We start from the raw sequence: 26964 nt of genomic DNA, 5'->3' as shown, positions 1-26964 counted from the left end.
CTTATTTTTTTCATTTTTAATCACAAAATCAGTCTCTCTTTGACCTCTGTTCTTGCTTATAGAAACCACTGATACATACCTTGTGTTATAAAACAAAATCTTGACAAAGAAGGAGCCATTGAATAATTGTGTGAAAGTAAAGTGCATATGTCAGGACCCTTTGCCAGTTGGTACAACGCATAACAAATAAGTGATTTAATCATCAGTTTTGAACATATCAAGCACATCTGGCTGATCTAAATGCTCTCTTATTCTAATTCTAAAATGTTTCACACTCTCTGAGGTCCAGCTGGCAAAAAATAAGAATATAATCATCAGGGAAACATAAATCTCACCTCATGAGGTATATGTACGTATATGTATGTATAAGGTGTCTGTGTGTGTGCACTCACAAGTGTAAAGAGGGGTAGTAACAGATGGACGCTGGCCTGCACCAATATTGCAGCCAATGTCCGAGCCCTTGAAATGTGTCGTTTTCACTTCACCAGCAAACGGCCTAAGACTATCTCCATAGAGGACAGCATGGAGACCAGCCCGTCTGGTGACTTCTACTCTTCCCCCAGCTCCCCTGCCAGCGGCAGCAGGACATGGCACGAGAGAGACCAAGGTGAGATTTTAGGGACGAGCGCTGTACTGCATATAGGCTCCTCACCCTCATGCTCTTTCACTTGTCAGCACCTATGGCCTGTTGGTACAACACAAGCAGGGGACAGCAGATAAAAAGTGAGAAGTGCACTTTCATGTTCATAGGTATACTGTACATCATATTTAAACCCAAACTTTTAGTCCTAAAATTGAACAACTTTGTCTTTTAGGGTCTTAATTATTGTAACACTCAAAAATCTTAAAATATGTTTGTCTGAAATAAACCTAAATCTTATTTTATTACTCTTTATTAACTCCAATATACCCACTGGAATTTCCAGTGCGTGGAGAGTACTGAACTCTCCTGCAGTGTCATTTTCCTATCTCCATTTTTTAACAAGAAGGGACTTCAATCTTGGTTTGTTTGTTTTTTAAGGTGGTGATGGTAAACTATGTGTATTTTGGATGTTTTTATGCTGGAGACATCCAAAAAAGTTGTCGGAGAAAGAGCTATAGCTTTGAGTCTGGCAGCAGAGGTACATAAGCTAGGGACTGAACATGCTGAGCTCATTGTAAGTCTGACATGATTGATGCACTCCCTGCCTCCTTTTGTGTGCTGTGCTGCTTTGGTGATCTACAACCCAAGTGCTGTTTAACGCAGAGGGTCACTGGTTCCTTGATAGCAGCACGTCATCAAGCTTTGAATCACTGCATCTTGGAATGCTAACCAGCCTGCTCCTATGTGCACACCTCACATTTGCAGCATAAAACTAATGGTGTTCTTATAAGCCTCACATTTCCACTACCAATGGATCGTATGCTGTAAATAATTAAATGTTTTAAATTATTTACATTTTAAATTTTTTAAAAATTATTACTATTAATTTTAATTACAACCAGAACATTGTAATTCTGGTTTAAATCCGCTTGGAAGTATCTTTCACACTGTATATATAAGCTAATATGTGTTTTATAATGGTAGTGAAAATACTTAAAAATATAAATTTCCTATAGGACCTAAATTGTACAGGACCACCTGTACAGCCATGGTATATAGTATGGTTAGAAATAAGGCTTTATTTATATATTTTGTTAACCATTTAATTGTGTGAAACTCAATTTAGTTTGTTTTATAGATGAACTACAACTTTTATTCCTTTCAAATGTGTTAGAGGTGCCATTACTTACAGATGTGTAATTAATAAAACTCAAGACAAAGTATTACCTTTTTCATTTCATACTAATTTCAGTCTTCTTTGTACTCCTCACCTTGAAACTTCCCTTAATATCTTAAGGTTAAATTTCATTATTGCTTCACTCTGTTCCAGACTACTCTTCATCTATCTGAGAAGACACAATCCTCTCTATTTGTTCTGTATCCAGAAGAGTCTCAAATTATCAGCTTCTCAGTTTGCTGATTTTGGTTTTCAAGAGATAGGAGTTGGGGGAGAAAATTTATTTGCATTGTAGTTCAAGTTTGATGAAGAAAAGTATCACTTAGTATATGATAATCGGTGTATTTGGGACTTGCAAACTCAAACAAACAAACGTTTAGTTTAAGTGGGTTTTGATGTGAAATATGTCTTTTTTACTTAGAGGTACCCATGTGTCTCCTGGTGGAACAATAAATTAGGGGAGCTCCAAGACTAGTCTTACCTTTTAATCTGAAAGCCATCTAAAATTTAAAGTCCTAATTTGTGACTCATAGGCAATCTTACTAAACCTACTTAACATTTCCAAAATTATCCTTCGGCTGCTGCTTGCTATTCATGCTTTCTTGTTATATTTAGTATACAGTATTGAGTTTGTTGAAAGGGCATTGTCTCTCATTCTGCAGAAGAAAAGTAGAATAAGAATACTGCTAGCCTTTCAAACAGACAATTTTGAAGGTGCTTATTCTTCTCAAGTTGCCAATAGATTTTATATTTTGTCAAAAAAATGAATACGCACAGGAAACCACTATTTAAAATAATAAGCAAGCATAGATTTTTCAGGTGTTGATTTTACAGTATATCATGCAGGATTGAATAAGCTAATAATTTAATCTTTTTTGTCTTCCTCCTTGAGCTAGAAGGAAGGTGCATGTGTGAATTATCCACCATATGTGTTTCACAGGTGGGGAAGAGCAGTTTATTTTTCAACATAATCCTCTTCATCCGCACACTTCTGCCACGGTTTCACCGGGATATGGATATACTTATCCACACTCTTACTGTCATATACTTGTGACGTACACGGTGCCTAAGCCATTCCTAAGAACATAATCGAGAGGAGGCCATTCTGCCCATCTAGCCCATTTGGTGGTTAGTAGCTCATTGATCCAAAGAGTTCAACCAGCTGCTTCTTGACAGTAGCCAGGAACATCGGCAGGTTAGCTTGTTGCATACTCCCTTGACCCTTTATGTGAAGACATTCCTCCTATTCTCGCTTTCAGAGACCACTAAGACATAATTTCTTATTTAGTATTTGTTTCCCGCACTGCCACGTTGTCTTAATATTGACCTTGGAGAGCTTCTCACACCTAATGGCTGCTGCCCTGAGAAAGAAGGCAGTGCTTGGTTAGAAAGCCAGATGGGCGCTACAGTGTAGTGCATAGAGGAGTTTGCTTCTGAACCCACCTTAAAGTCTGGGTTTTGTACACTCAGATTTCCTTCTGTTTCGACCGATGAGGGACTCTCTCCAAGTCCTGAAGATCAGTGTTGAAAACAAAGTCTAGGTGGGCTTGCAGAAATGGTTCCAGCTGTCATTTTTATATTACAAGAGGATCGACTGTGAATCATTGACTGTGTGTGGATGCCCAGGAGCGCTTAAGTTGAAAAGTGTTTCCCACCTATGAAGTGTATTCAGTGGATAGCTCATAAATACACTCTACTTATTGACTTACCCTCATAATCCAAGAAGATGATCTGTTTAGTATTGTCTATCCAATTCACATGTTGGAGGTGACTTGATCCGATCAGTGTTCCATAATGCCTGGGGTGGATATTCTCTTCTGTTCTTGTCTTTTTTTTCTGTGTACTTCTGTGTACTTCATCAAGAGAAATGGAGATCACATGTAACAAAAACGATTTTCAGTGTGCAGAAAAAAAACAGCATGCAACAAAAAAAAATGAGTCCAACAGGCATGATTCGCTCCATTTTGTAAATCTTATGTAATTCAAAAGTATTTCTTCTCTGTTGGTGTTCAGGGCTGTGGTTTTAGGAGTGTTGGGCGTTTGACACTTAAAAAAAAAAATGCTGCTTAAAACTCAGAAATAATGTTTTATCTTTTGTCTGAAGATTGCGTGCTAGAAGTGTACAATTTTAACAGAAATGGAAAGTGTGGCCGTAGGTAAAATCTAACATTTTGCACACTGTGTTATGTAGTGGAGGACTGCAATGGTCATGCACAGCTGATGTGAGCGGTGTGCGTTGTGAAAAACCCGAGAAGCGTTAGCCAGACCTGTACATACAGTATGTGGGAAAGGGGAGGAAGAATGAACAGGTGTGTGAGACAAGCAGGTGTTAAGGTAGCTGTTTGAACTTGTCCTGAATGGGTAGGCTTCACTGAAGTCTGACTAACAGGTGGCCAGCCAGTTGGTGGGTCATGTGACATTTATCCAGGGAGTGTCAGATATGACAGGCAGCTGCAGGCAGTGGGGGAAAAGGTGCTTTGATGGGGGAAATTGCTGTAACGCATGTCTCATTAATATGTCTTATGGTTCTGCTGAATTCTACAGCAGTTATAATTAAGGGCTGACTGAAACATATTTCCAGGCTTGTCTCCCATCTTATTCTCGCAGTCGAAGTAAATGGTTGCCTTGGGCACACAGCGGCCGATTCACCATCACTTTAATAGAAGCAGCACATCTGCAGAGCACGTTCTCCAGCGTTATTTAATGAACGTTTAAAGAAATGTGGCGAGTTCTTCTGTTTTGTGTTTCAGCTCTTACATGCTGAAATCAATGAAGTCATCTTAAAATACTGCTGTTAGGGGGGAAAAAAGGAGTACTTGTTCATGAGAAAGTAGTTGTTTTTTAAATATTATAGAGAAAATTAGAAAAATATTAAATCCATATGGGGGAAATAACAGGGAGCCACGAGAGCTGCCAAACTTTTATTTCCACGATGTTCCCACTGCAACAAAAAATTGCACAGCGTTTGTAAACCAGCTTTTTTCAGTTTAATGGAGCTGGTGATTTTTAATACAATTTACTGAAATGTTTTTTCATTTTTGAAACTTGCCTTGCCCCTTTTCAGAGCAGACAAGCTCTGGAGACGAGCTGTAACCTTCCCGTTGTTCTGTTTCTGGCACCTTGGGAAGCGGCTGGATAATAAACAGCTGTTTGCAATGAAGAAAATATCAGCTTTCAAGATCTTGGCTTTTCAGAAAAATGTTGCCATTTCTAAGACTTCTTTTTAAATACATAAAATCAACAAGGTTTGTACATTTGAGATACTTTTATCCCAAATGTTCACCGAAGATTTTTTTAAACATTCAGATATCTGAGCTGCACATATTTTAATTTAATGCATGTTATTTTAGTATTTGGTATGCTCAGTTATAACTGATGGCCACCATTTTTAAAATGCCTATAGATAATCGACACAGAATTCTGAATCAATTGCTTTTTAGAATGTTTGAACATTTGGTTTTCACTTGGAGATAAAATAAACGTAATGATTTAATGCATCTTGATTTCAGGCTGTCGGGCTGCAAAATGTTACTTTGGAAAGTATGTGCCAACTTTCTATAGGCACTGTATATACAGTATATAGCCAGTAGAAGTAGAGATTGAACAGTAATAGCACAAGGACATTTTTTTCTAAGGTCGTGGTTTGTATAGTAAGGACGAAAAAACCTGACATGGATGAGTGTTGAAAAAGAACTTTGTTTTTTTCCTTTTGGTTACTTTTGTGTACACGACTTTTTTTTTTCTGATCTCAGAAAAAGAGCTTTTTCATTACACAAAGAACAGCATTGACACAAAATAATTATATGGTAAATAAAAGTATTTTTAATTCTGTCTTCAGCGTGAAGAATAGAGCAAGAGATAACATGAGCCCTTGATTTCTTGCAGTCAGTTTGGTACAGTACATGGTACATTGTTTCAATAATAGTTTGTTTTTACTCTGATGTTAAATATTTTTATTGCCCTTTTCTTGTCCTTTTCATTACTGGGATATATTTACTTTTCATCTGTCGCAGTGAGTTTTTGAAATTTAGAAAAAAAAAGAGATTTATGATCATTTTGTGATGTTTCGACTAAGATGGTTTATAAGAGACTTTCACAGTGATGGCAGTAATTATGGGAAACGAAAGTCAACATCTGAAAACATTTACTCACACAAAGCCCCGCGACAGACAAAGATGTGTGCTGCATGTGAGCTGAGGAGTACAGTACCTTACATGCATCATTAGCTCTCTTGTCAATTTGTCTCATAATTTTTTTTCTGTGCTGGGTTAGAAGACACACCAACCCCCAAAAGGCAACTTTAAGCAAATGTTTAGGGACGTCTTTTTAGTTACAGTTGTCTCATTTTTTCAGTATTTGCTTTTTCAGCATGGTTCTTGCCGTATTTCAGCTCATGGCACGCGGTAAATAGGCAAATGTCATCACCCATCTGTGAACTTGACCATTTTGTCGGAATCGTTGCGTGAACTCGACAACGTGAATGTACACAAGGTGTTCAACCAAACCGTTTACACTCATCAACATGCTGTATGTTTTTCGGTCTCTTTGCTTCCATAATATAATGATAAATGAAGAGCCTTCAGTACATGGTCTTGATTTTTAATTGCTGGAGTGAACATAAACCTATACTGACAGACTTCAAACCTGGACATGTTACCCCTTCCTTTTCTTTGCATTCCTTTTTCCTGTCTTGGTAATGGTTCCCTCGGTTTTTGCCCACCTACAGTAGCTTGCGACTGGAAAGGTTTAAATACCTTAGACCAGGCCCCTAACACCTAGATTCTGTTGTGGCTTTGTCGAATTATATATGTAATCTATTGTTGTAATTTTAAATTGGGGAAAGCTTCAACAAGATTAATGATAGATTTGCTCGCTTTCTCAATTATGGTGTTTGAATCAACTTGCGCCCATAAACTTCCTTACTTCCCTGGCCTTGTTTGCACAGTTGTAACTTCACTGAAATAGGGAAGATCTGGATGAAACCCAAAACTAAACTGTGAGAGAATTTAGAGATTTAACACATGTACTGTACATGGACTGATTTTAAGAATACAGTATCTGAACCTTGTGATTATTCCAAGATTGATGTTCTGATTCATGTGGGTCAGGATTCTGTGACCTGTATATTGATGTGTAACTGTAGTTCAGTTACAATAGTACGATACTACAATCAAAAAAGCAGGAATCCTGAAACCTCATTGTTAAATCTGCCCGTAGTACAAATAAAGTAGTATTTACTGCTGTTTTTATTTTATTAGAGGCAGTAGCAAGAAGAACAGAACTCTTGTTCAAGGCCTATGACAGTACTGGATGAAGTGCAGGGCAACATGTAAAATCCTGATGGCTGTGATGGAATCCTCTGTCCCTCAGTACTGTGGTGGATGAGTAAAGAGATACTGAAAGAAGTTTGTATTTTCTCTTCTCCAGCAGATATGTCATCTCCCACAATGAAAAAGCCGGAGAAGCCATTGTTTAGCCCCACATCGCCCCAGGACTCTTCCTCCAGGTTGAGCACTTTCCCACAGCACCACCATCCCGGACTCTCAGGGGTCGGACACAGTGGTAAGTAGAGTGTTGTAAACCTGCGGACGCTGCTCAGTTCCATTTCCAAAATTGAATCGCAGTGTTACGGTGAGGTAAACGTGTTTTTTCTGTGTTAAAGAATGATTATTGTAGAATTATTTGTGTTAACAAAATGTAAAATTCAGTACTGATCTTAGTGTTTCTGCTCTGTCATGATACTGTGCCATCATTGGTTGACCTAAATTAGTTAAAAAAAACATTACAAATAACATTACAGTTAGCATTACTAAAGCAAACCAAACAGAACAACGCACGACTCGCTAAAACACAAATTGGCGAAAGGGAACATTTAATATGCTGTAGGTCATAAAACAGAAAACAGGTAATCTCAAATATATTTTTGCCAAGATCATTATCAGTCAACTAATAAATAAGGGTCTGGTCATATTAGGTATGTTAATAATATTGTTCTCACTATTTTAATAATATTTTAATAATAGTTTTCTCATGGATGTATTGTACTGAAAAAGGCAAATTAAAGGTTATTGCACAATACATTCGATGCGCGTAGCTATTTTGCACTGGAATTCCATTTCAGTAAATCATTTCTCAGTACTGTATTTATGTTAGGAATTTGCTTAAACTGCTAAATGGCACTGTTCACCGGTTTCAAGAGCCTTTTAAGGTGCTACTCAAGAGAAATTCTCACACCTGATAATGGAGGTAAGAAATAATCCACTGAAAATGTCACGAAGAAACGGATGACACTCTATTCCAGGGGAAAGCCAAACTTCATTTTAAAGACTTCAAAATTTCAGCAAAAAGAAACAGTTAAAAGAAACGTGTTTAAAAAATAATAGGAAAGATATATTTACATTGTGTCCATTTATCTGCATTTTATTCATATAGTACGAATAAATGTCCTAAGCTTTTGTGTTTGTATTTGTTTAGTCACATTTGGCTGTCAGCTGAATAATTTCTCTTAATTGATTAAAAAAACATTTAATGTAATCATTTTCATCTTCACGCTTTTGAGTACTATGGAAACATATTGTTCCAGTTATTTTGTTTGTTTAATGGGTAAAAGAAAGATTAAGCCTTTATAAAACCACTTCAGAAGGCAGAATGAGGGTTGGGTTGCATTTTATTTATTGATTTCACAGCAGATGTTTCTTCTGTAAGATTTTGTGTTGGTAGATTTCTTACCTTTTTTTAATGGAAACACATCAAGAGATTATTGGAGATTATTAGAAGAACAATTTACTGCAAAAAGTCAGTTGTTTCCAATTTCTCTTTTAGTAGCTTTCTGGATGCCACACACAACTGTCATCAACCTAACAGAAGCAGAACACTTGTAAAGTGTTCAACCACTTTGAACATTGCATTCAGCCAGCCTCCTGAGATGCTTGTTATTTATAAAAGTTAATACTGGTGTTCTCGGGTATCATAAGCAGAATTACACCAATGGAGAGTTCACCTGTCTGTTTTTTGACACAGAATATCCTTTACATCCAGTTTTTCATGTAAATAGTACAGTAACTACTTTTAAGAATATCAGGGAGGTTATAAATGAGAAGAGGCCATATGGCCTATCTATCCTGTTCGGTAGTCACTAATAGACCTTATCTTGCAGTTTCTTGAAAGGAGCCAGAGTGTTGGGTAGCTTGTTCCATACTCCCACACCTTTTTTGTGTCAAGTGGTGCCTCTTGTTCAGTTTTAAATGCCCTTTCACTTGTGTCCCTTGGTACATATTTAACTGACTTTTCTGGAGGCCTACTGGGTGTACTTTGTTAATGCCTTTGACAAAAAGCATTTGTCATATATTTTTTGTCTTTAGTTATGTGTCTCATTTTGGATACCACTGGTTGGATTACATACCAAAATAAATTTCTCTCTCGTAAAAAAAGTCGGACTTTCAAACACTGGCAAAAGGAATGACCAGCCCTTAAAAACAGGCCTATAGACTGATTTTAAATTAGTTTTTTACCTTTAATAAACCAAAATATATTTTCTTTGTCTGTTGAGAGCTGTAAGAACTCCACTTATAAAAAGTTATTTAGAATTTGTCTCAGCAAGGTTATGAAGTCATAATTGTCTTTCGAATCCACATTCAGAGTCATTGACAAATGTATTGGCACCATCCGAGTTCAGATAAATCATATGAAGTCTTTTCTGCTTCTCGTCAGGATGAATCAGTGTTCAGTAAACTTCAAAAACATAACAGCGTAGCTGAACAAGCCATTCATTTATTGAGCTGAATGACGTAATGACTAACATTGTTTCCATTTAAAGGCATCATTACTTTTGTCCACATCCAATGATGCTGCTCAGCTCCAGCCTTATTTAGTTAACCAGCTGACCTGGATGTTTTTGTTTGCAATGACTGCTTTATTACGGTTTTGTTTTTTGCATCTTCTTTTTAGTTATTTCCACAAGGAGCCCACCTCCTCCGTCACCTTTGCAGTTTTCAGCGCCGGCTATTCTTCCTCCTGCCCCTTCGACCTACTTTTCTCACCCCACTATTCGATACCCGCCTCACCTGAACCCCCAGGATACGCTGAAGAACTATGTACCGTCGTATGACCCGTCCAGCCCACAGACAAGCCAGGTATGGACCTGCGCCTGCAAAGTTACTGTAGCTATAAGCTCCTTTGCCCATTAGCCAGGACAGATTTTAGCTTCAAACATGACATGACATTGGTATCCTCTGCTTCTGAACTCTCGCTTTCTGTATATCAGAAGGGGTGCCCAAATTAGCCCCTTCTGTTAAGCATAGTCCGTCTTGGTTAACTCCTTTTCCTGTTTGTCTTCAGACATGATAATAATGCACTAAAGATTAATGAATTATTGTGGAGGTTTGTTACTTGTTAAAGAATGGAGCCTCAGCAACATGCAGTCTGTTAACTCTTTGTTGATGAGATCAGCAGTCCTGGTCCAGGGATTATAATGCATTACTGCTACTGACTCTGTTTTGAAGAGTCCCAGCAAGAGAGTTTTCTTCTACTGGGGTTAGTAGGCTACAGGCACCACCTGCCACATCAAATGTGATGCTTCATTGATGTGAGCACCAACTATAACCATTCAGTTATCCAGGTTGCACACCACTGAATGACAAACCTACAGTATGAGAGATGAGAAAACTTTAATTATATAAACCTAAATTATTGCCATTAGTTTTCAGAAGGGAGAGTAGCATGGTTATATCAGTATTGCCTGTTACAGTGTAGTTTTCATTACTTATAGGTAAGGGGTGATTTGTGTCTCATTAGTTATTTTTGTCGTTTATTTCCAGCACAAAAGTCAAGTAACTAATCACAGCCAGGATCAGTGGGCTTTTTTTTCAGTCCTCTTAAGTTGAAAGAAACAAAAGTAGGGGTTGAGCATTTTTTTAAACATTTTAAACAGAAACCTATAGTGGCATGACAGATGCTATACAGATACTTCTCTTGCTCAGCTCTTTTGGTCCAAGCATCTCTGTCAGCTCATGTAAAATTCTAACCATGATTTCTTACGTTAGTCTGCTTTAAATTACTTAGTCTCAAGCTGAAGCAGCCTGGACATATGCTAAGTAAGGCACTTATCTGCCTCTCCAAACTCTTGATTGATATTTTGGCCAAGTGAAATGTAGGGTCAATACATGCTTTAGCCTCCATTGTGGGGGCTGATTGGTACGGATCGGGTGCTCTTTAACTTGGTACGGGGCCCACTCCCATCAATAGCATTTTCATGCCTCTTAGAAAACTGCACGCTCAGCTTCAAAGAAGTGTTTCAAAGCAGGGTAATGAACACCAGGATAATTCATGATGCAGACAGATTCACGTGAACCCCTGTTACAATGGGATTGACATGCTGTTTATAGACATTTAGAAAAACATTTCCTTTTTATTTATTTGTCCTGAGTGCTAAATAAAGTATTTGATTTGTTTTAGAGGCACTGGGCTCTGCTCATTGAAAAGCATGGGCCAGGGTTTTTAGCTCTCTGTACTGGCTAGAAGAGATTGAAGTAAGCTCACTTAACAACTGCTCTCAATCTTGCCTTGTGAATTTTGGTTTTATTTCCATCTCTTAGAGTTTAGTTGAAATTGGAAAAAATGTCCGTGAATTTTTTCACATCTTGAATTTTAACATTTGGCATTGATACTAACATTTATATGGCAAATGTGTTCAGTAAAGCAAAATATGCTACATTCAAAACTCTTCTTGTTTTCCCAGCACTCCTTTTAGAAAAAATAGCAAAGTCAGTTACATTGTTTAGAAACACAGTTATCATGTTGCATTGAGAAAACTCCACATAACCATTTATTGTCAAATCTGTATCTCAGTATATTCTGGAGTTTACCAGAAAGCAGGAATTATTATTTTTATTATTAAGAACTTGTGGATGAAAACCATTGTTGGTTTAAACTCCTGACAAGTATATGTAAGAAAAACTTCACATGAACAAATATTCAAAGTAGACATTCTTTTTTACATTATTATAATAGATTGTTTCAATATGCAAACTAAATTAAACTGCCTTTATTCCTGTGACCAAATAGCATTGCCATTTTAAATTAGTTAACTCAGTTCGGGTCATTTGCTTCTGGCTTTGAAGTCTTGATCTGCAGCAGTTATTGCTTAACAGTCACTTTGCAGTTCAACAGTATCTTGCAAAGTTCTGTCCTACCAGCTGTGTAGGTTTAAGGGTTGGAAGTTCATTAACAACATAAACATGCTTTATAAAATTCTACATTTAAACAGTACAATGAGGCACTGAACTCCAAATGCAAGAAGATCTATATTCGATTATAGAAGCTACAAAGTAATAAGACATTAATACTCCCTGTGTTGGGGTATTTGTGATTGTACTTTGTAATGTCATTGACATTTTATTTTCACATTAAGCTGACACAGCTGAGTTAATTCAGGGTCAAGACCCTTGCTGCATTATAAACCATACAGTTTGCTTCTTGATTTTTGCCTGTTTTCCTTTTGCTAGGTGTGTAGCACAACACACTATGCATCATATTTTGTAGTACTGTGTGCTTTTCTGTGTACTAATGGCTGAAGTGTCTTCTGCCTTTTAGTAGGAGACTGCCTTCTCAGGCTAACAACCTAAATTTACCAAATCAATAAAAAATATAATAACCATTTTGTAAATATTCCATCATCAGTTCATTTATTTTGCTAATAATGGCATTTACTATTAAAATACAAGTAAAGCAAATCATATTACCTGACAAGAATTAATTTAAAGTCTTTTTCATAGCCGTGGTAACAGCTTTTTTATTTATAAACAGCTTGATAAAATTAGTATTGTAAAACTGTACATAATACCCTTTTCTTGGGGGTACATCTAATAGAAACCTCCCCTGATTCTCAGCATGGTTCAGTGTAGATCTAAATCAAATGTGCCATTAGGAAAATACTTGAAAGGGGTGAGGCATAGTCCTTTTTAAGCTGTTTCCAGTTTTTCTGAGCAATCTTAAATGATAACTTTATTGCATCATTGTAATGTAATAGAATAATATAATATGCAAAAACAAAAGTTACAGAGCAATGGCAGTAATTCTGTCAATGAGGAAATCATCTTTTTAATCCAGCTTTTTGCAATAAAACATCTCATCAACTTAAATTTATATACATCGTCTTGAGTTCACAGGCACTGGATTAACCAATAGTTTAAAATTGGCGGTTAACTTTTGGAACAAAAGAGAAAATGATACTTTCTAATTTTCATGCAGTTCACAGTTGGTTTTCCCTTGAACCTTCTCACATACTGTACTTGAGGTAAATTCTACTTCGTATCATTCTTCGATTCCTTGCCTTTTAGGTATTAGTCTGTTAGTAGAAATGCTTTGGAAATGGTGAAAACTTAATAATCTTGAGCTTTAGGCTTTAAAAACCATTGGGAATGATAATGGCAGGGGAGAAGCTGTGATAACAAAATGTCTAATGTTAATGCAGCTGATGTATGGAATAACTCACTTATATGATGGAAATACTTGGCAAATAACATGCTGTGTATAATCTTGTGGACTAAAGCCAAGATGTTTTTATGCTTGCTTTAACGCAGATTATATTACATTCTAATTAAACATTCTATTCACATTAAGGAACCCTGTGGACACCATTTGAGGTTTGAACCTTGGGCCCCTTAATGTCAATTTTACAGGTTGTTTCCACCAATCAGATTCAGAACTTTTTTTTTTTTAATCTGCAGGCCAGTTTGGGAAATTTAGTAATACTGTTTTTCGGGGCCAGGAGTTTAGTTTAAATTGTGAAAAAAAAAAGAACAACCCTTTTCTCATCTTAAACTGGGAGCTTGTCATACAAAAAAGGCAATGGGAGCACTAACCATGGGCAATGAGGGATTGTTGCACAACTGTGTAAGTTTACTATCAAAAGAGTAATCGTTGTTTATCTGAAAGAAGTAAGGACCCTCTTTTAGTTGGATTCCTCCTTTGCTTGCAGTTCCTACCTTTTGCATACACATATCTCACTGATATAATCATTGACATTGAGGGACTAATATAATTTATTAGCTGTGTTTTTGGTTGTAAAATATTCCTAGTTCTGTAGAGACGGTGACTACTGCCGCACGAAAACGAAATGTCGATGTGCATTGAAAAACGCAACAGTTGATTTTTGGAACCAGCGTGGCATTCGTTGCTTATTTAATGCCCCTCTGTATATAACCTTGGAAAAAAAAAACTGTCCAAAACATTTAAGAGACTTTTTTTTTTGCAAGGAAGCCTTTTGTTTGGCACTAAAGCTTTGTTCAATAGGGTTTCATTCAGCTGCCAGTTGTCTGTCTCGTTCTCTTAAAGGACCTTTTGTTTTGCTCTGTTTTGCAGCCCAACAGCAGCGGCCAAGTGGTGGGGAAAGTGCCCGGTCACTTCACACCGGTGTTGGCACCGTCTCCGCACCATGGTGCCGTGCGGCCCGTCACCCTGACTATGCCAGACACTAAACCCATCACTACATCCACAGAAGGTGAGCCAGCTTCACCCACCACAGCCAGTAAGTACCCCGGCCCAACATGGGGAACTCTGCTGTTCCTTGTCGCCTGTGTTCAGGCTTGTGCCGCCCAGCCGCGGGAAGCTCAGAAAGAAAACCATAGACACTCTACAGAGGGAAAAAACAACAGGCACCAACGCAGTAAAAATCCAAACTGTTACATGGTAACTTATTGGTCAGTAATGTTGTCTTGTCATCTGTGAAAATCAATCTTAGAAAGTATTTGTGTTTTTCAGGTGTAGAATTCATACCATTTCTTTGTATGCTCTTGCATTCTGCATTTCACGGGCCACACTGAATCAATAAGTAAAGTCAACAGTTCTAAACAGATTTGCCGAAATAGAGAAAGGAAATGTTCAGATTCTGCCTTCACGTAACCTTTGCAATTTGTATTTTTAAAGACAAATTCTCTTCAATCACATTGCTCAAGTAAATCTGTAATACTTGGCCACAGCCTGTGTTGTTTGGCTTAAGTGTTAAAAAAAATCTTTATATATTTTTGTTATTCAGAGAGAGGACAGAATTTGCAATTCCAGTGGACATCTGGTACAGTACTTACTATATTTCTTGCAGGATCAGATAATCTTAAATGTGGTTTTAAGAAACTAGAATAATGCTGCTAAAAGTTTAATAGTAGGGGCATACAGTAGTAACCCCTACAAAGGAATGAATAATATAACCATTCCTTTCTTTTTCAACATGCAAACACATTGTCACTGCTAGCTCTGGCCAGGAGAGAGTCAAACCAGCTTTTATTTTTCACTGTCGTTTGCTGAAGCTTTACCTAATAAGTGCCTCATTTGTACTGTCAAGCAAGCTGTCTGATTTTTTTTTTTTAGCATGCGGGTATTAACTTTTGATCCTTTCTTTCCGTCCAACTTTCATTTGAGTTTTTCATTCATTTTCACTCTAACATAAGACAAGTTCGAGGGGGAAAAAACAGACGAATACTTAATGCACTGGTTAATAAAGCATAACAAGAAACTATGCCGGGGGATATTTATTCAAAACCTGTTCAATTCTGCAAAGGAAACCCTTATTTAAAAATTTCAAATACAGACTAAATTTGTCTCAACTTGTACAAGAATCATTCAGGTACGCTGTTTCATTCAGAAATGAGATAAAGTGAAGCAGAAACCGACTCCAGCAGAATTCAGATTTTTGTATTTGCATTTGCATTTAACCAAAAAACGTCCCAAATGTTTCATATAAGGTCTTAATTTGGTCATACTTTATCATGTAATCGTGCCAGAACTCCATCGTCTCAATATGGCCTTACACTAAGTGATTGTAAATAATCCTTATAATTTTATTTTTAGTACAGGAAGTATTTATCACCTTCTGGCAGCACACAAAACTTAATAAATGTGTTTTCACATTTACCATTTATCTGTAAATATTTCAATGATAGTTCAGTAATGACAATAATGTTTTTTGTCACTTTCCTGACATGCCTAGTGTATTGATGAGTGTAGTTTTTGTCCAACTCTAAACAAAGGGATCTTTTATGCCAACAGAAAAGTTAACTTCCCACATCAACAACCTATAAATTGTAGTGATGTCAAGCACAAGCTATCTTAAGAGCATGCAATTGTTTTTTTTTTTCCTTTAAAACATGATGTGCTACATTTCATACATAGGAAAGCCTTGAACAAAATTGTCAGGCACCTGGACTGCAATACTGATCATTACTCTCTGCATTAACATATAGATAAACCTCTGCACAAACATCTTGGACACAATCAGGAATTAATATATGTGTGTTAAGAGCACCATCAGTTTCTTCAAAGCCCCCAGTAGTGCTTTTTACTATTATAACAAGTTTGAGTGTCAAGGATACAGCTTAGTTTGGTTGAGATGAAACCAAGACTGTCATTTACCTATCTTTAACTGTTCACAAATGTGATCTCTACAACTCAGGGTAAATTGTATATATAAGAAAATCCATTTCATTTTTCAATGATGTATGATTGTCATGTGTTTCTCATCATCGTTTCTACCACTCTACACCTCCATAAAGCTAAATGGTTACTTTTTGTGTCACAAAATTTGAACCTTTTGGGGTTAACTGTTCGTTTAGAAATATAATTGTTAAAATCTCAGTAGGAGGTTGTCATAAAATATTTCACTTTTTAATGTAGAAACAGAGTTTTTGCTCTGCAGTGTGTGTGTAGATATACAGTATGTGTGCCCTTTTCTAAGCAATAGAAAGTAAACACATGCTTGGTCTTGTTAGTTTCTGTCACTCATCTGCTTTGAGTAAGAGCAGCACATTCCTATGTTTATATTATATACATGTTTATTTGATATTAATAGTTGATACCTGTGTGACTGAAATGTCTTTTCAGAGTCTTATAAAGCTGTTCTCTAATGTGACCCCTGTTTCTCTGCCTCTGCCAGCCTACTCTGCCCCGGGTACTCCCACGCCAAACAGGTTTGTGGGACTGAGCTCCAGAGACCCGGCCTTCTTACACCAGCAACAGGTGAGCATTCAGAAAATGGACTTGTCTGTTACACCCCAACAGTGCCAGTGGCTGAGCCAGAACTGTTCACGGTGCTTTTGTTCCAGGTTACAGCACCTCCAAGGTCTTGACGTCCGGTAGCAAGAACAAAGTGCACGTTAAAGATTGCTGTGGCACATAATCCAGGCACCATTTTGATTTGGTGATCTGTGTCAGAAATTTCTCAGAATTCTGTTGTCTGAACTAGTTGCCTACCTACCTTAGATTAAGCATCTTTGCAAAAGCTAATTTTTGATTATCTCTGTCATTCAAATCATGTTTTCTTCCTAACCCTTACAGAACTTTAACAAGGAAAGTGATAGAGGACACTGGTTTGAAAGCATTCTTAACAATGTTCAGAGGTGCACAAATCCACTTGTTTGTGTTAATCTGCATTTTCTGTGCACTGGAGTGGTCGTTTAACTAATATTTCAGCTCCACCTTAGGTACCATGCACCTTCCTTTATACTAGTCCTGAAAGCTGCCAGTTGATAAAACTGAAATCCATATTCCTGTGTTTTTTACTCTAGCCTTACACCTTTTTAGATGTGATTTGATATTCACTTAACAATAAGTGGTTGATAAAGGTGGCTGTTAAAAATAGATTTGAACTAACAGTGTTTTTGCTGCCTATAAAATAAACTTAGGTATACACACCTGCAAATAAAATCATACTGGGGACAAGTCTCAGCCACGTAGATTTTCTACGACGTACTAAATAGTCAGCAAAATGTAGTCTCTGTTAGCTTCCAGAGCGATGTGCAGGAATTGCTTCCATTTCAAAGGTGATCAGGGCCTACACTTGAGGTCCCTAAACAAGAGCTTTGTAGCAAAAAAAAAACTTGAACACGTTGGCTCGTTAAATTCAGATATATCTTGGCGAAGTTTGGTTTACGTTCACTAGGTTTATGATGAATGTTGGGTTTTCCTTTTTCTCAGTCCTCAAAGTATGAGGTTAGAACTCAAAAAGTTTTTCAATTGATTTTATGCCAAAATATTCCACTGAGTACTAATTGAATTCATCTGCACACAGCTAAATAATAATTAGTGGTTTTCTCTGCTCCAACCCTCTACAAAACAATTACAAGCCTTACAAGATTAATCTGTAAAGGTGGGCTAAGTTATTAAACTGTCATTTTGAATTTTGTCTGTATTATTACATGTATATATTTTCTGAATTATTTAATTTTTGGTAATTTGTAGTTCTTTTAATGTGTATAGTTGTTTTTCAGTATTTTCACTTAAGTATTTCCACATCAGGTCATTTGTCATGTAATGTAATTTCAGAAATGTTCATTATATTTCAAAGTTATAATATAACTTTGTAATATAACAATTGGTTAACATTTCTTTTTCATGTTTAAGAAGGTTTATAATATAAAGCTATCTGCTAGGAATAGTTATTTGCTAGGAATAGAATAGGAATAAGAAACAAATGTATAGAAGTAACTATCAGAAATTGCATCCCATTTAATGTTTCAATGCAATCACTCTATTTTCACTCTAATTGGAAAAATATAAATAGTGCTCAATAATAACAGTTTCAAGTCATAATCTCACCCCTTATAGGTTCAACTAGATTTTGAAAACAGCTGATGAAGCCTTAATTTTTTGTTAAACAGGATACAAATATATATGTCAAGATATGCACCATATGTTTAACATACTTTTTGTTGGGCATACATACAGGATGTTCCATAAAGTTAAATTAAACATACGCATGATCAAAAATAGACGCTAAGACAAAATGTGTCATACGTCTGTATGAATGTTTGCAAATAGATCTCAATGTAATTGACCACATCTCCAAGGAAAGAGACCTTCTGAAGCAAATCCTTTGGCTGGCAAAAGTAAAAGTAGTAACAAATCTGATTGATGGATTGTGACGTTTTATTTTTATAAAAGGATTGGAAAGGGAAAATTCTCGAAGACTGAGGTACTTAATATACTTTGTTTAAACCAGCAGACTGAATAAAAAGTGGGCAAAATGGACAGAATGAAATAAAGGCCATTTATCATTTTTATATTAGTCAGGGTTTTCTTGGAATTATAAAGCATGATTTGTACAAAGGGAAGGTCTCTGAACCATTCACTGCATGCTGTTATTGAGAACGACCCTGGAGGAATAAATAATGTCACAGATACATTCTGTCTTTTATTGTTGGGGCTGTTTCAGGAGATTTATACCTCTAGGTTATGAGATGTATTGACATATCCATTCTTATGGCGGTGCTGAGTGCCTTTTGTTCATGAAGGGGTACTAAAACACAGTGTGTATAAATTACACTAAGGTAAAAGCTTTAGATTTAAAGAGGCATCTTTTTCATTAAGACATTAACCCTACATGTACAACTGCGAAGGCTGACTTTGGGACTTTTCATACATGTCAAAAGAGCAACCTCTCCATCTTGATTTAAATAGTGCCTACACAAATTACCTGATTTTTGCCAAAAAATGAATTGACATGACAGGTAGATAAGTTTTAAACAATTCTGTAGGTAATTGACTAAATACTGCTTACATTTGCCCTTTTATTTTTATTTTCTGATATTTTGCAATTGAAATTAAACTCTTTTTCATTCAATTGGAAAGGGCTAATGTGGGTACACAACATGAATTATATAAATCCACTGAATGTGACTTTACCTAATTTTAGCTTTTCTCCTTTTATTTGAACCTTTAAGATGTGTAAAGCTTAAGCAATAGCTTTAAAGTATCTGCACAGCTTAATATACCGTACATTTCATGGAGCCTGTTATAATAATGCCAAAAGTAGCTTAATAACCAGTAATAATTAATGCGATTAATCTGCATAAGACTATAGTTCTCAAAACATCTTTTGTTTTGTGATTTTCTGGTGGGTCCAGATTTAAATGAAGCTAAGGCTCGGTAACCAGATGCTATCATAATAAGTGACAAAACTAATTAGAACAGTAACAATTATAAACCAGTATTTCTTGACCTTTTGTTAAGATAGAATTATCAGGATCTGTTTCAAACTTTCTTTTCATTAAAACTTTCATTACATCACTTCCATTTTTGATGGGCAGTTCTTAAAATGCTGATTACATTTTTTGTCTTGGACAACTTTAGATCAATTGCTGTCAGGATTAATACATTTTGACCCCAAGCACCCAAGTTACAAAGATATTTTTGTATCTTCTCTTTTTTTGTAAAAAACAACATCTAAAGGCCTTGTTAGAATTACCCGTCCATTTTCAGAAGTGACTTAGCCCAGTACAGAGTCGCAATGAGTCAGGGCCTAACAGGGCCTGGACACACCTTTGGGAGGGCGTCAGCGCCGTACAGGGGCCAGTGTAACTAACACCAGTTTACCCAGACTGCAAGTCGTTGGCTGGCTGAGAGGAAACCTGAGCACACGGAGAGAAGCCAGACGGAGAATGTGCAAACTCCGTACAGAAGGCACCCCAGAGCAAAACCAAACTCGGGGCAGAAGCACTGTCTCCCGGGTTTTAAAGGAGTAAAAGTTCTAATTGTAAAAATGACATTTATTAAAACTGATACAAGTAAAAATAAATGGGGCAAATTAAGAATTCTTTCAGCAGATTTTGTAAACCTCCAAACTTAGGTTTTTGAAACTGTAGTGGGAAATGATATTTTGGACAAACCAGATACTCATTAAGTTGTAGAGTAAAGAGTGTGAAATTTTTTTTATTGTACATTTTCCATATACTGTATATACAATAGAGCATGCAGCACGGTGCCTGTTCATTATATAGACTAGTGTCAGAGGGATACATGTGTTATATAAAGCTTAGAAAATTACATTTCACATTGAAGAGAAAAAATAGTAGAGACATTTATGCAAAAATATGGAAATACTATAAATTAGCATGTTCTTTGTGTCTTTAAGAAATTAAGCAAAGTGGAAAGTCTGTCCAGATGTACAGGCTGTACAACAAGATCATAAGAGACAATCTGACAGGCAGTCTTGCATCGCAGTAATGGCATCTGCTGAAACTTTCATACTTCAGGTTAACTGAGACTTGATTAAAGACTTAGAATGAAGGATGTGTTAGCTGTTTTCTAAGAATAATTTTCTGCTTCCAGTTTCAGTTGTCCTTCTCTGGAGAAAACTGATTCTTGCCAGCTTTTGGAATGATTAAATGTTATTTGGCTTTATGCAGATATGATTGATAATTTACCTTCTGTATGCATCTGTTAATTAACAAGCCTGGCATTGCTAAAAATGGTTTTCCATGTTACCTCAATATTGTGATCTAACAGAATGCAGCAGATGGTTAAATCCTTGAAAAATGTGCCACAATGAAAGAGGATAAAACACCCATTTTGTCTTGCTTGTTAGTGTTGCTTTCTGTATTTTCTTTCTGTGGGGCAAACTGGCTCTGGTGTGAACCAGACCTTGGCTTGGAGCAAGTGTTACTGAGGTTTTGCAAAATTAAAATGCCAACATGTGAGCTGGGCACAAGATTGAGGGCTGAGTAACTGCAGGACCGCGAATGAACCTGGCAGACTTAGACACAATTGTGTGAGCTCTGTCTGCTACAGTTTTTATGCTGATTAGGATGTTGTTTAAGAATGTTTCCCATTAAAGTGATAAAGGGGGAGTACATACTAGAAACGGCTACTTTCCCAGCTACCAGGAATACAACTGATAGAATCCTTCAACTCTAGCTGCTAAAGAAAGTGTAAAACAGGACATAAAAAAGTTTGACAGATTTTTAGATTCCTTTTATTCCTTCAGATGGAAAGTATATTGGGATTTTTTTAAGTTCAATTTTTGCAGAAGTACTAACACAGGAATTTTTTCATTGTGTGTTGCTATGCATGTGTTTTGTGAAAGCGGTTTTTAAATTTATTTTTAGTGTAGCATTGTTGCGATCAAAAGGCTTTAACAAAACACCCTCTGTCCTCCTTTTATATTTCACCATTAGGTTTCTAAGCCTCTACAGCTGCAGCTAAAATACACAAAAATAGTTTTAAAAGGAGCTTCTAGAATTAGGAAAACTTGCTTTTGCTCATAGCAGGGGATGTAGAGAGAAGAAAAAGAGGGAAAATGTTCATTGTGTAAAACTGTCGCATTGATGTAAGTGGATATCCGGGGCTGCAGCACAGCATTCTATTCCTGTTAAAGAGCCCCATGCCTGTGTTGAAGGCTGAGGATGTCATTTTGTACAGCCTCCTCTAATTCGGCTTGCCTTTAAGAGTACTGAACAGTCATTGTTTTAATTACTACCCATTTTGAAAACTTGAAACCTCATGGGGGAATTCGGGATGGTCAATAGACTGAAAGAAACATAAATAGATGCTTCACAGTCCAGTCAGGAAGCTGGCTATCAGCACTCAGGCTGTTCGTATTGTGTCTCATATCATAACTGGCAGCTTGACGTGATTGCTGACCACATGACCACCGCTGAGGTATGTAAGTGGATCAAAGGTCACCATTCACATGTTCTTTCTGCAGTGGAGATTGCAGTTAAGGCAAGATTGAGTCAAAACTGACACTATACAGATGGTTGATTCAACAGATTTTTTGTGATAGATTATATATACTGTATACTTCTTAGATGTTACTGTTTACCATCATCTTCCCTCTGTATTCCTAATCCAAACAAAAGTAAATCTATTTCCAGCAGTCAAAATGAACCTATATTTATTTAATTAGATCGTCAACTTAATGTTGCAAAATGTAACATATACCTGTATGTTGTGGTTTAGATTATAAGATGATTGTATTTACAATGCTGCAGTGTCATAAACTTGCTGATCAGTTCTAAAACAGTAGGAAATGAGTAGGTATGCCTAAAAGGGGTTAGCATAATGAATCGCTAAAGAAGATCATACATTTAGGCAAAATATACACGTATAACTGTGAGTATAGGCAGAACATGAAAAGAGCTTTTGATCATGCAGTATAAAACTGATCTTGCCGCATATCATTGGGCGTTCTTTAACGCACCATATCAGATTTAGTCTTGAGGTTCATAACCTTTACAGTGATGAATGTGGGATCTGTGTTTTATATTTCCTCCTCTCTGCTGTCACACACCCTTGCTGTACAGCTGTGCATTAATACTTCATCTGAGGCACTAGACAGCTGTTTGAAAAGTTGAGGCCTGCTTTCCCATCCAGATTGTAAGAGACTTAAAAAGAGCATTTATCTGACTTCAGACCGCCCGCACCCCCCCCAACAGCAACTGGCCTGTTTTTAACACTGACAATTCTTAAAGGCTATTGGCTTTTATTTTACATTTCTTGAAAATAACAACAGCGAAGATATTCTGAAATAAAATTTGAGCTGTTCACAACTGAGCAGTTCTCCAATAAAAACATCATCAAAGCTGTTCTGCAAAAAACTCTTTTAAAAGGGATGGTTTTGCCTGGATTTTCTTTCGTTTTTTGGCCTGTTCTTGTCAATGCTGAGCGAATCGGCTAGGTACTGTGTATGCTAAAATTATATCTGTGGTTCAATGCAAATTCTTTTCACCGGGATTTAGTATAACCAAGGAAAGAAGTTGGTTAATTAATTTTAAACCCTATTTCTAAGCAATAACATTTCCCAAAGGAAATACGAAATCCTTGTACAATCTATTTTTACAAAACTTTCCTCAAAGTCTTTAAATCCTTTGTGATGGTAGTGCTGGTATTTAACAATTTTTGGATATTTGTCTTTTTAACTCTTGAGAAGTTCAAAAACATTCACATGCCATTTTAACAGCGGTGTGCACAGTGCTTTTATAAACAGAGTAATCATTTTGTGGTGCCTTGTGATCTTGGATTTTATTATAACTTACTTTTTCTTATGTTGTTATAGATTGAGTTCCTTATAGTGTAAATGTGTATAGAAAGATGGAATATCCTTGAAAAGCTAAGGTGCTGAATTCAACACTTAGGTTGAACAAACACAGAAAAATAATTTTATTTGAAAAATACATTCCACTATTTTTCAAAACAATTTTTTGTAGAAATACTGGAATTTATTTTTCAGTCCTTATTTACATTTCTTTGTGTTCGACCTAACTGTTAAATTCAGCACCTTAGCTTTTCAAGGATATTCTATCTTTCTGCTCTTAACTGAGAACATGTTTGAATTATATTTTTACATTTTTAAATTTCACTCATCTTTATTTTTGTTTTTGATTTTGACTCGGGTTAAAATGATTTTTACCGTGGGGACATGATCATTTACGGAATGATGCTGTTAATTAAATCTGCATACTAGTTCAGACTTTTATTCCAAATTTTCACAATATAAAAAAAATCATTTTTTCCACTTTTTTCAAGGGTTTTCAATGTTGGAAACATGGGTTTTTCTTTTGATAATTGTAGCTTTTATACTGTGGTAGTGATAAAAAGTATGTTGAATGTATTCTGATTAGTTTTTCCTTTTATACGTATTGAAAAATCTCAATGATTATAGAAATATCTACATTTAACTAGTAACATCTCTATATTCTTATACTGTATGGTAGGCCTGCATATGGAAAATGTTTTCACATTTAGTACGGGGTTCTCTGTTTTATTTATTTTTTGATTTATCAGGAACATTAATTTTCTTTTAAATAGTAGTATCTTACCTTTTTGAAAACTGGATAAGTTGTGGGGTTGGACTGTCAGCACACTGCAATGAAAGGAGTCTGAAAGCAGATATCTCTTTCCTTTGTTAGACAACATATAGAAGAAAGCATATATAAATGTGCTTGAACTGCACACTGATTGATTAAAAAATAAAAAAAAGATGTATAGTTGGGTGTTCATTTTGAAAAAGCAAAAAAAAATGATCCAGCTTTTCTTGAATCTCCATGATAGCATGCGACTCTGGGGCCTTTAAGCTTATGAAGCACAGAAAATAATCTGCTTCCTCTTAGCACCACTGCAGTGCCCTTTGGATGACATCTGGATTGCCTGCAGTTCCTGCATCACAGAATTAAAGCAGTGCAACTCTAAATCAGCGTTAACACTAATGACTGATTTTCACAAGGTGCATGTGTGTAATTAAAAATGCATGGTTTAACATGACAAATGAAGCACTAAATAGTCTTGAATGATTTATTTTAACGTGACGTTTTGTATACTAACGTTTCTTTTGTTCCAGGTCAGTTAATGGTTAGATTACTAATGTGATTGCATGCAACATATAATATCAATTTTGTTTTAATATTTAACAATACAGATCAATATAATGTTTTTGAATGTTGGTGATGTTTTTTTTTTAAGATAAAACATTATACTATTGAAACAATCTTTAAACATTTTAAAGGCTTGTATTAAACAAACAGTACATTTGCATGCATGATTTTGTGAAGAAAAAAAGTGTAGTTCTGCTCGACCCATATCTGACTGCTAGGTTTCAATTGACAGCTGAGGATTTGTGACTGGACCATGAATCAAAACGGCAGGCATTTATACCCCAGTGCCAGTGAGGATACTTTGGGAATTACTTGGCAAAGGTAACATTTTAATTATTTCAAAATCTATGCTACATCTATAAATTATACTCTATATCTGCTTTGGCTGGCCCCTATTTGATGTAGATGAATAAAACAACTAAGATGAATATGCATAATTTCTTCTCAATGTGTATGTAACTCTTTAAAATATGCAATTTAGAGAATTGCTGAACAGGGTGTGTAAGTTAAATATGGTGTGACATACAATTAGATGCATAGTTCCAAACATGCTGAATGCATTTTCTAAAGCTGCAGTCAAAACTGCGACAGTACCATCTCTTGTCTGTATCCAGTGCTTTTAATGTTTTTCTGTTTTTGTTCATTCTTTTTGTTTTCTTCATATAAGTGCTTCCAGGGCTGCAGATGCAAATAAACTGGAATTATTTCTTTAATAAATCAGTTTACCGAGTTGTACTGTTACATTTTAAGATTTATAGTATTAAGCTCTAAATAAGCATAGCATTTTCTCCTTTATAGCTCCAAATAATTGGTCATTTTAAGATGTTGTCAATGTTGCTAAATGTAAAGCACATATCAGGTGTGTGTGCCTTTGAATGCAGTGTTATTCTTCCATATTTTCTCTTCCTTGTGGGACAGTGTTTAGCCTGTTCTCTTTGTTTTACAGTGCCAGTTAAGGAACAGCAGGTTTTAGGCACATATTATTGTGATACACCTTAGAAACCTGACAAGAACGCCAACCAAACCCTTCTCTTACCAAAGATCCAGTGTTCATATACTGTATTTTCATTTTGTTTTGCAATGACAGAATTAAAAAGTTTTCGAATTTTGAGAAAGAAAATCTAAATCCACAGAACAAATGAAAGAAAGAAGCATGACTGCAAAAACAATTTGTGCCGCCTCTGAAGATGAGTAATATGGAAGTATTGACTACTTTGCATACATTTGCAAATTAACCAAAATGCAGTTAAAAGCAAAGAACACCTTGTTTAGAGAAAAGCATGTAACATTTCACCAGAAGTCTTTGTTCAATTACCATTATTCATAAATGATCAAATAACTACCCAATTCCAGTTAAAATGAGAGGAATAAAGAAGCGTGATGAAACAGTGCATTTCACACAGTCTTCAATTCATCAGCGGGAAGTATTGTTCTTACTGATTGAGGTCTCAGGGAAAATTGCTCCTCAGGCAACCACTACTATATTAAATTAAGCCACTTTATCTCATACCTTTCTAATTCAAATCAGTGACAGTATTTTCATAAATATTATGTTTTTTTGCACTACACAGCTGTTTATTACACATTAAAGCATATGCAGTGGATGTAAACGGGTTAAGAAAGTCCACAGTTACGCTATTTTCAATCAACAATTTAATTTGTTTAATTGTTCATCTCATGTTTCATCTTAACGTAAGGCTGAAAGGCAATGGAAGGCAAAGAAGAGATGTGGTACGTTAACCATGCAGGTGGATGGTTGAATGACATAATATTTCCCATGTAAGAGATTGTATGATTTTATGGACGGCAAGCAGTATTGTCTGTTGTCCTGAATTCTTAATGTGGGTCTGTGCATCACAAGTCCTTTGTGTTTTACAATTGGTTCCCTTTAACAAAAAATGATAAAAGAAGCTAAAGAACGGCATTCTGAAATTGTAATGGTTATAACTTTTAGATAAACTGCCAGTTAGACTTGCCTCGGTTAGTTGCAACACCTGCTGCAGTGTGTGTGTCAGTAAGCCCATATAGGTATGAGTCTACAGTATGTGCCTGTCAGTAGCTGAATTTGG

The 26964-nt window shown here is 36.1% G+C and overlaps 1 protein-coding gene across 15 annotated transcripts in view; it reads left to right on the top strand.

Annotated features, from left to right (window-relative positions):
• Window positions 1–26964, top strand: part of LOC102688770 (nuclear factor 1 B-type) — a 170256-nt gene that overhangs the window by 128427 nt on the left and 14865 nt on the right. For 6 of the 15 annotated variants that reach the window (XM_015345092.2, XM_015345094.2, XM_015345088.2 and 3 more), the window contains 6 exons: window positions 489–607; window positions 7188–7322; window positions 9708–9892; window positions 14121–14286; window positions 16684–16766; window positions 25128–25216. In XM_015345092.2, the coding sequence (XP_015200578.1) occupies window positions 489–607; window positions 7188–7322; window positions 9708–9892; window positions 14121–14286; window positions 16684–16766; window positions 25128–25216 (777 nt within the window). The remainder of the gene's footprint in view (window positions 1–488; window positions 608–7187; window positions 7323–9707; window positions 9893–14120; window positions 14287–16683; window positions 16767–25127; window positions 25217–26964) is intronic. The other 9 variants (XM_015345089.2, XM_069189359.1, XM_069189366.1 and 6 more) reach the window with 4 other exon arrangements.

The sequence above is a fragment of the Lepisosteus oculatus genome, chromosome 1, assembly GCF_040954835.1.
Source record: "Lepisosteus oculatus isolate fLepOcu1 chromosome 1, fLepOcu1.hap2, whole genome shotgun sequence".
NCBI classification, from domain to species: Eukaryota; Metazoa; Chordata; class Actinopteri; order Semionotiformes; family Lepisosteidae; genus Lepisosteus; species Lepisosteus oculatus.
Note: the sequence above shows the minus strand (reverse complement) of the source record. Positions and strands in the feature narration are given on the sequence as shown.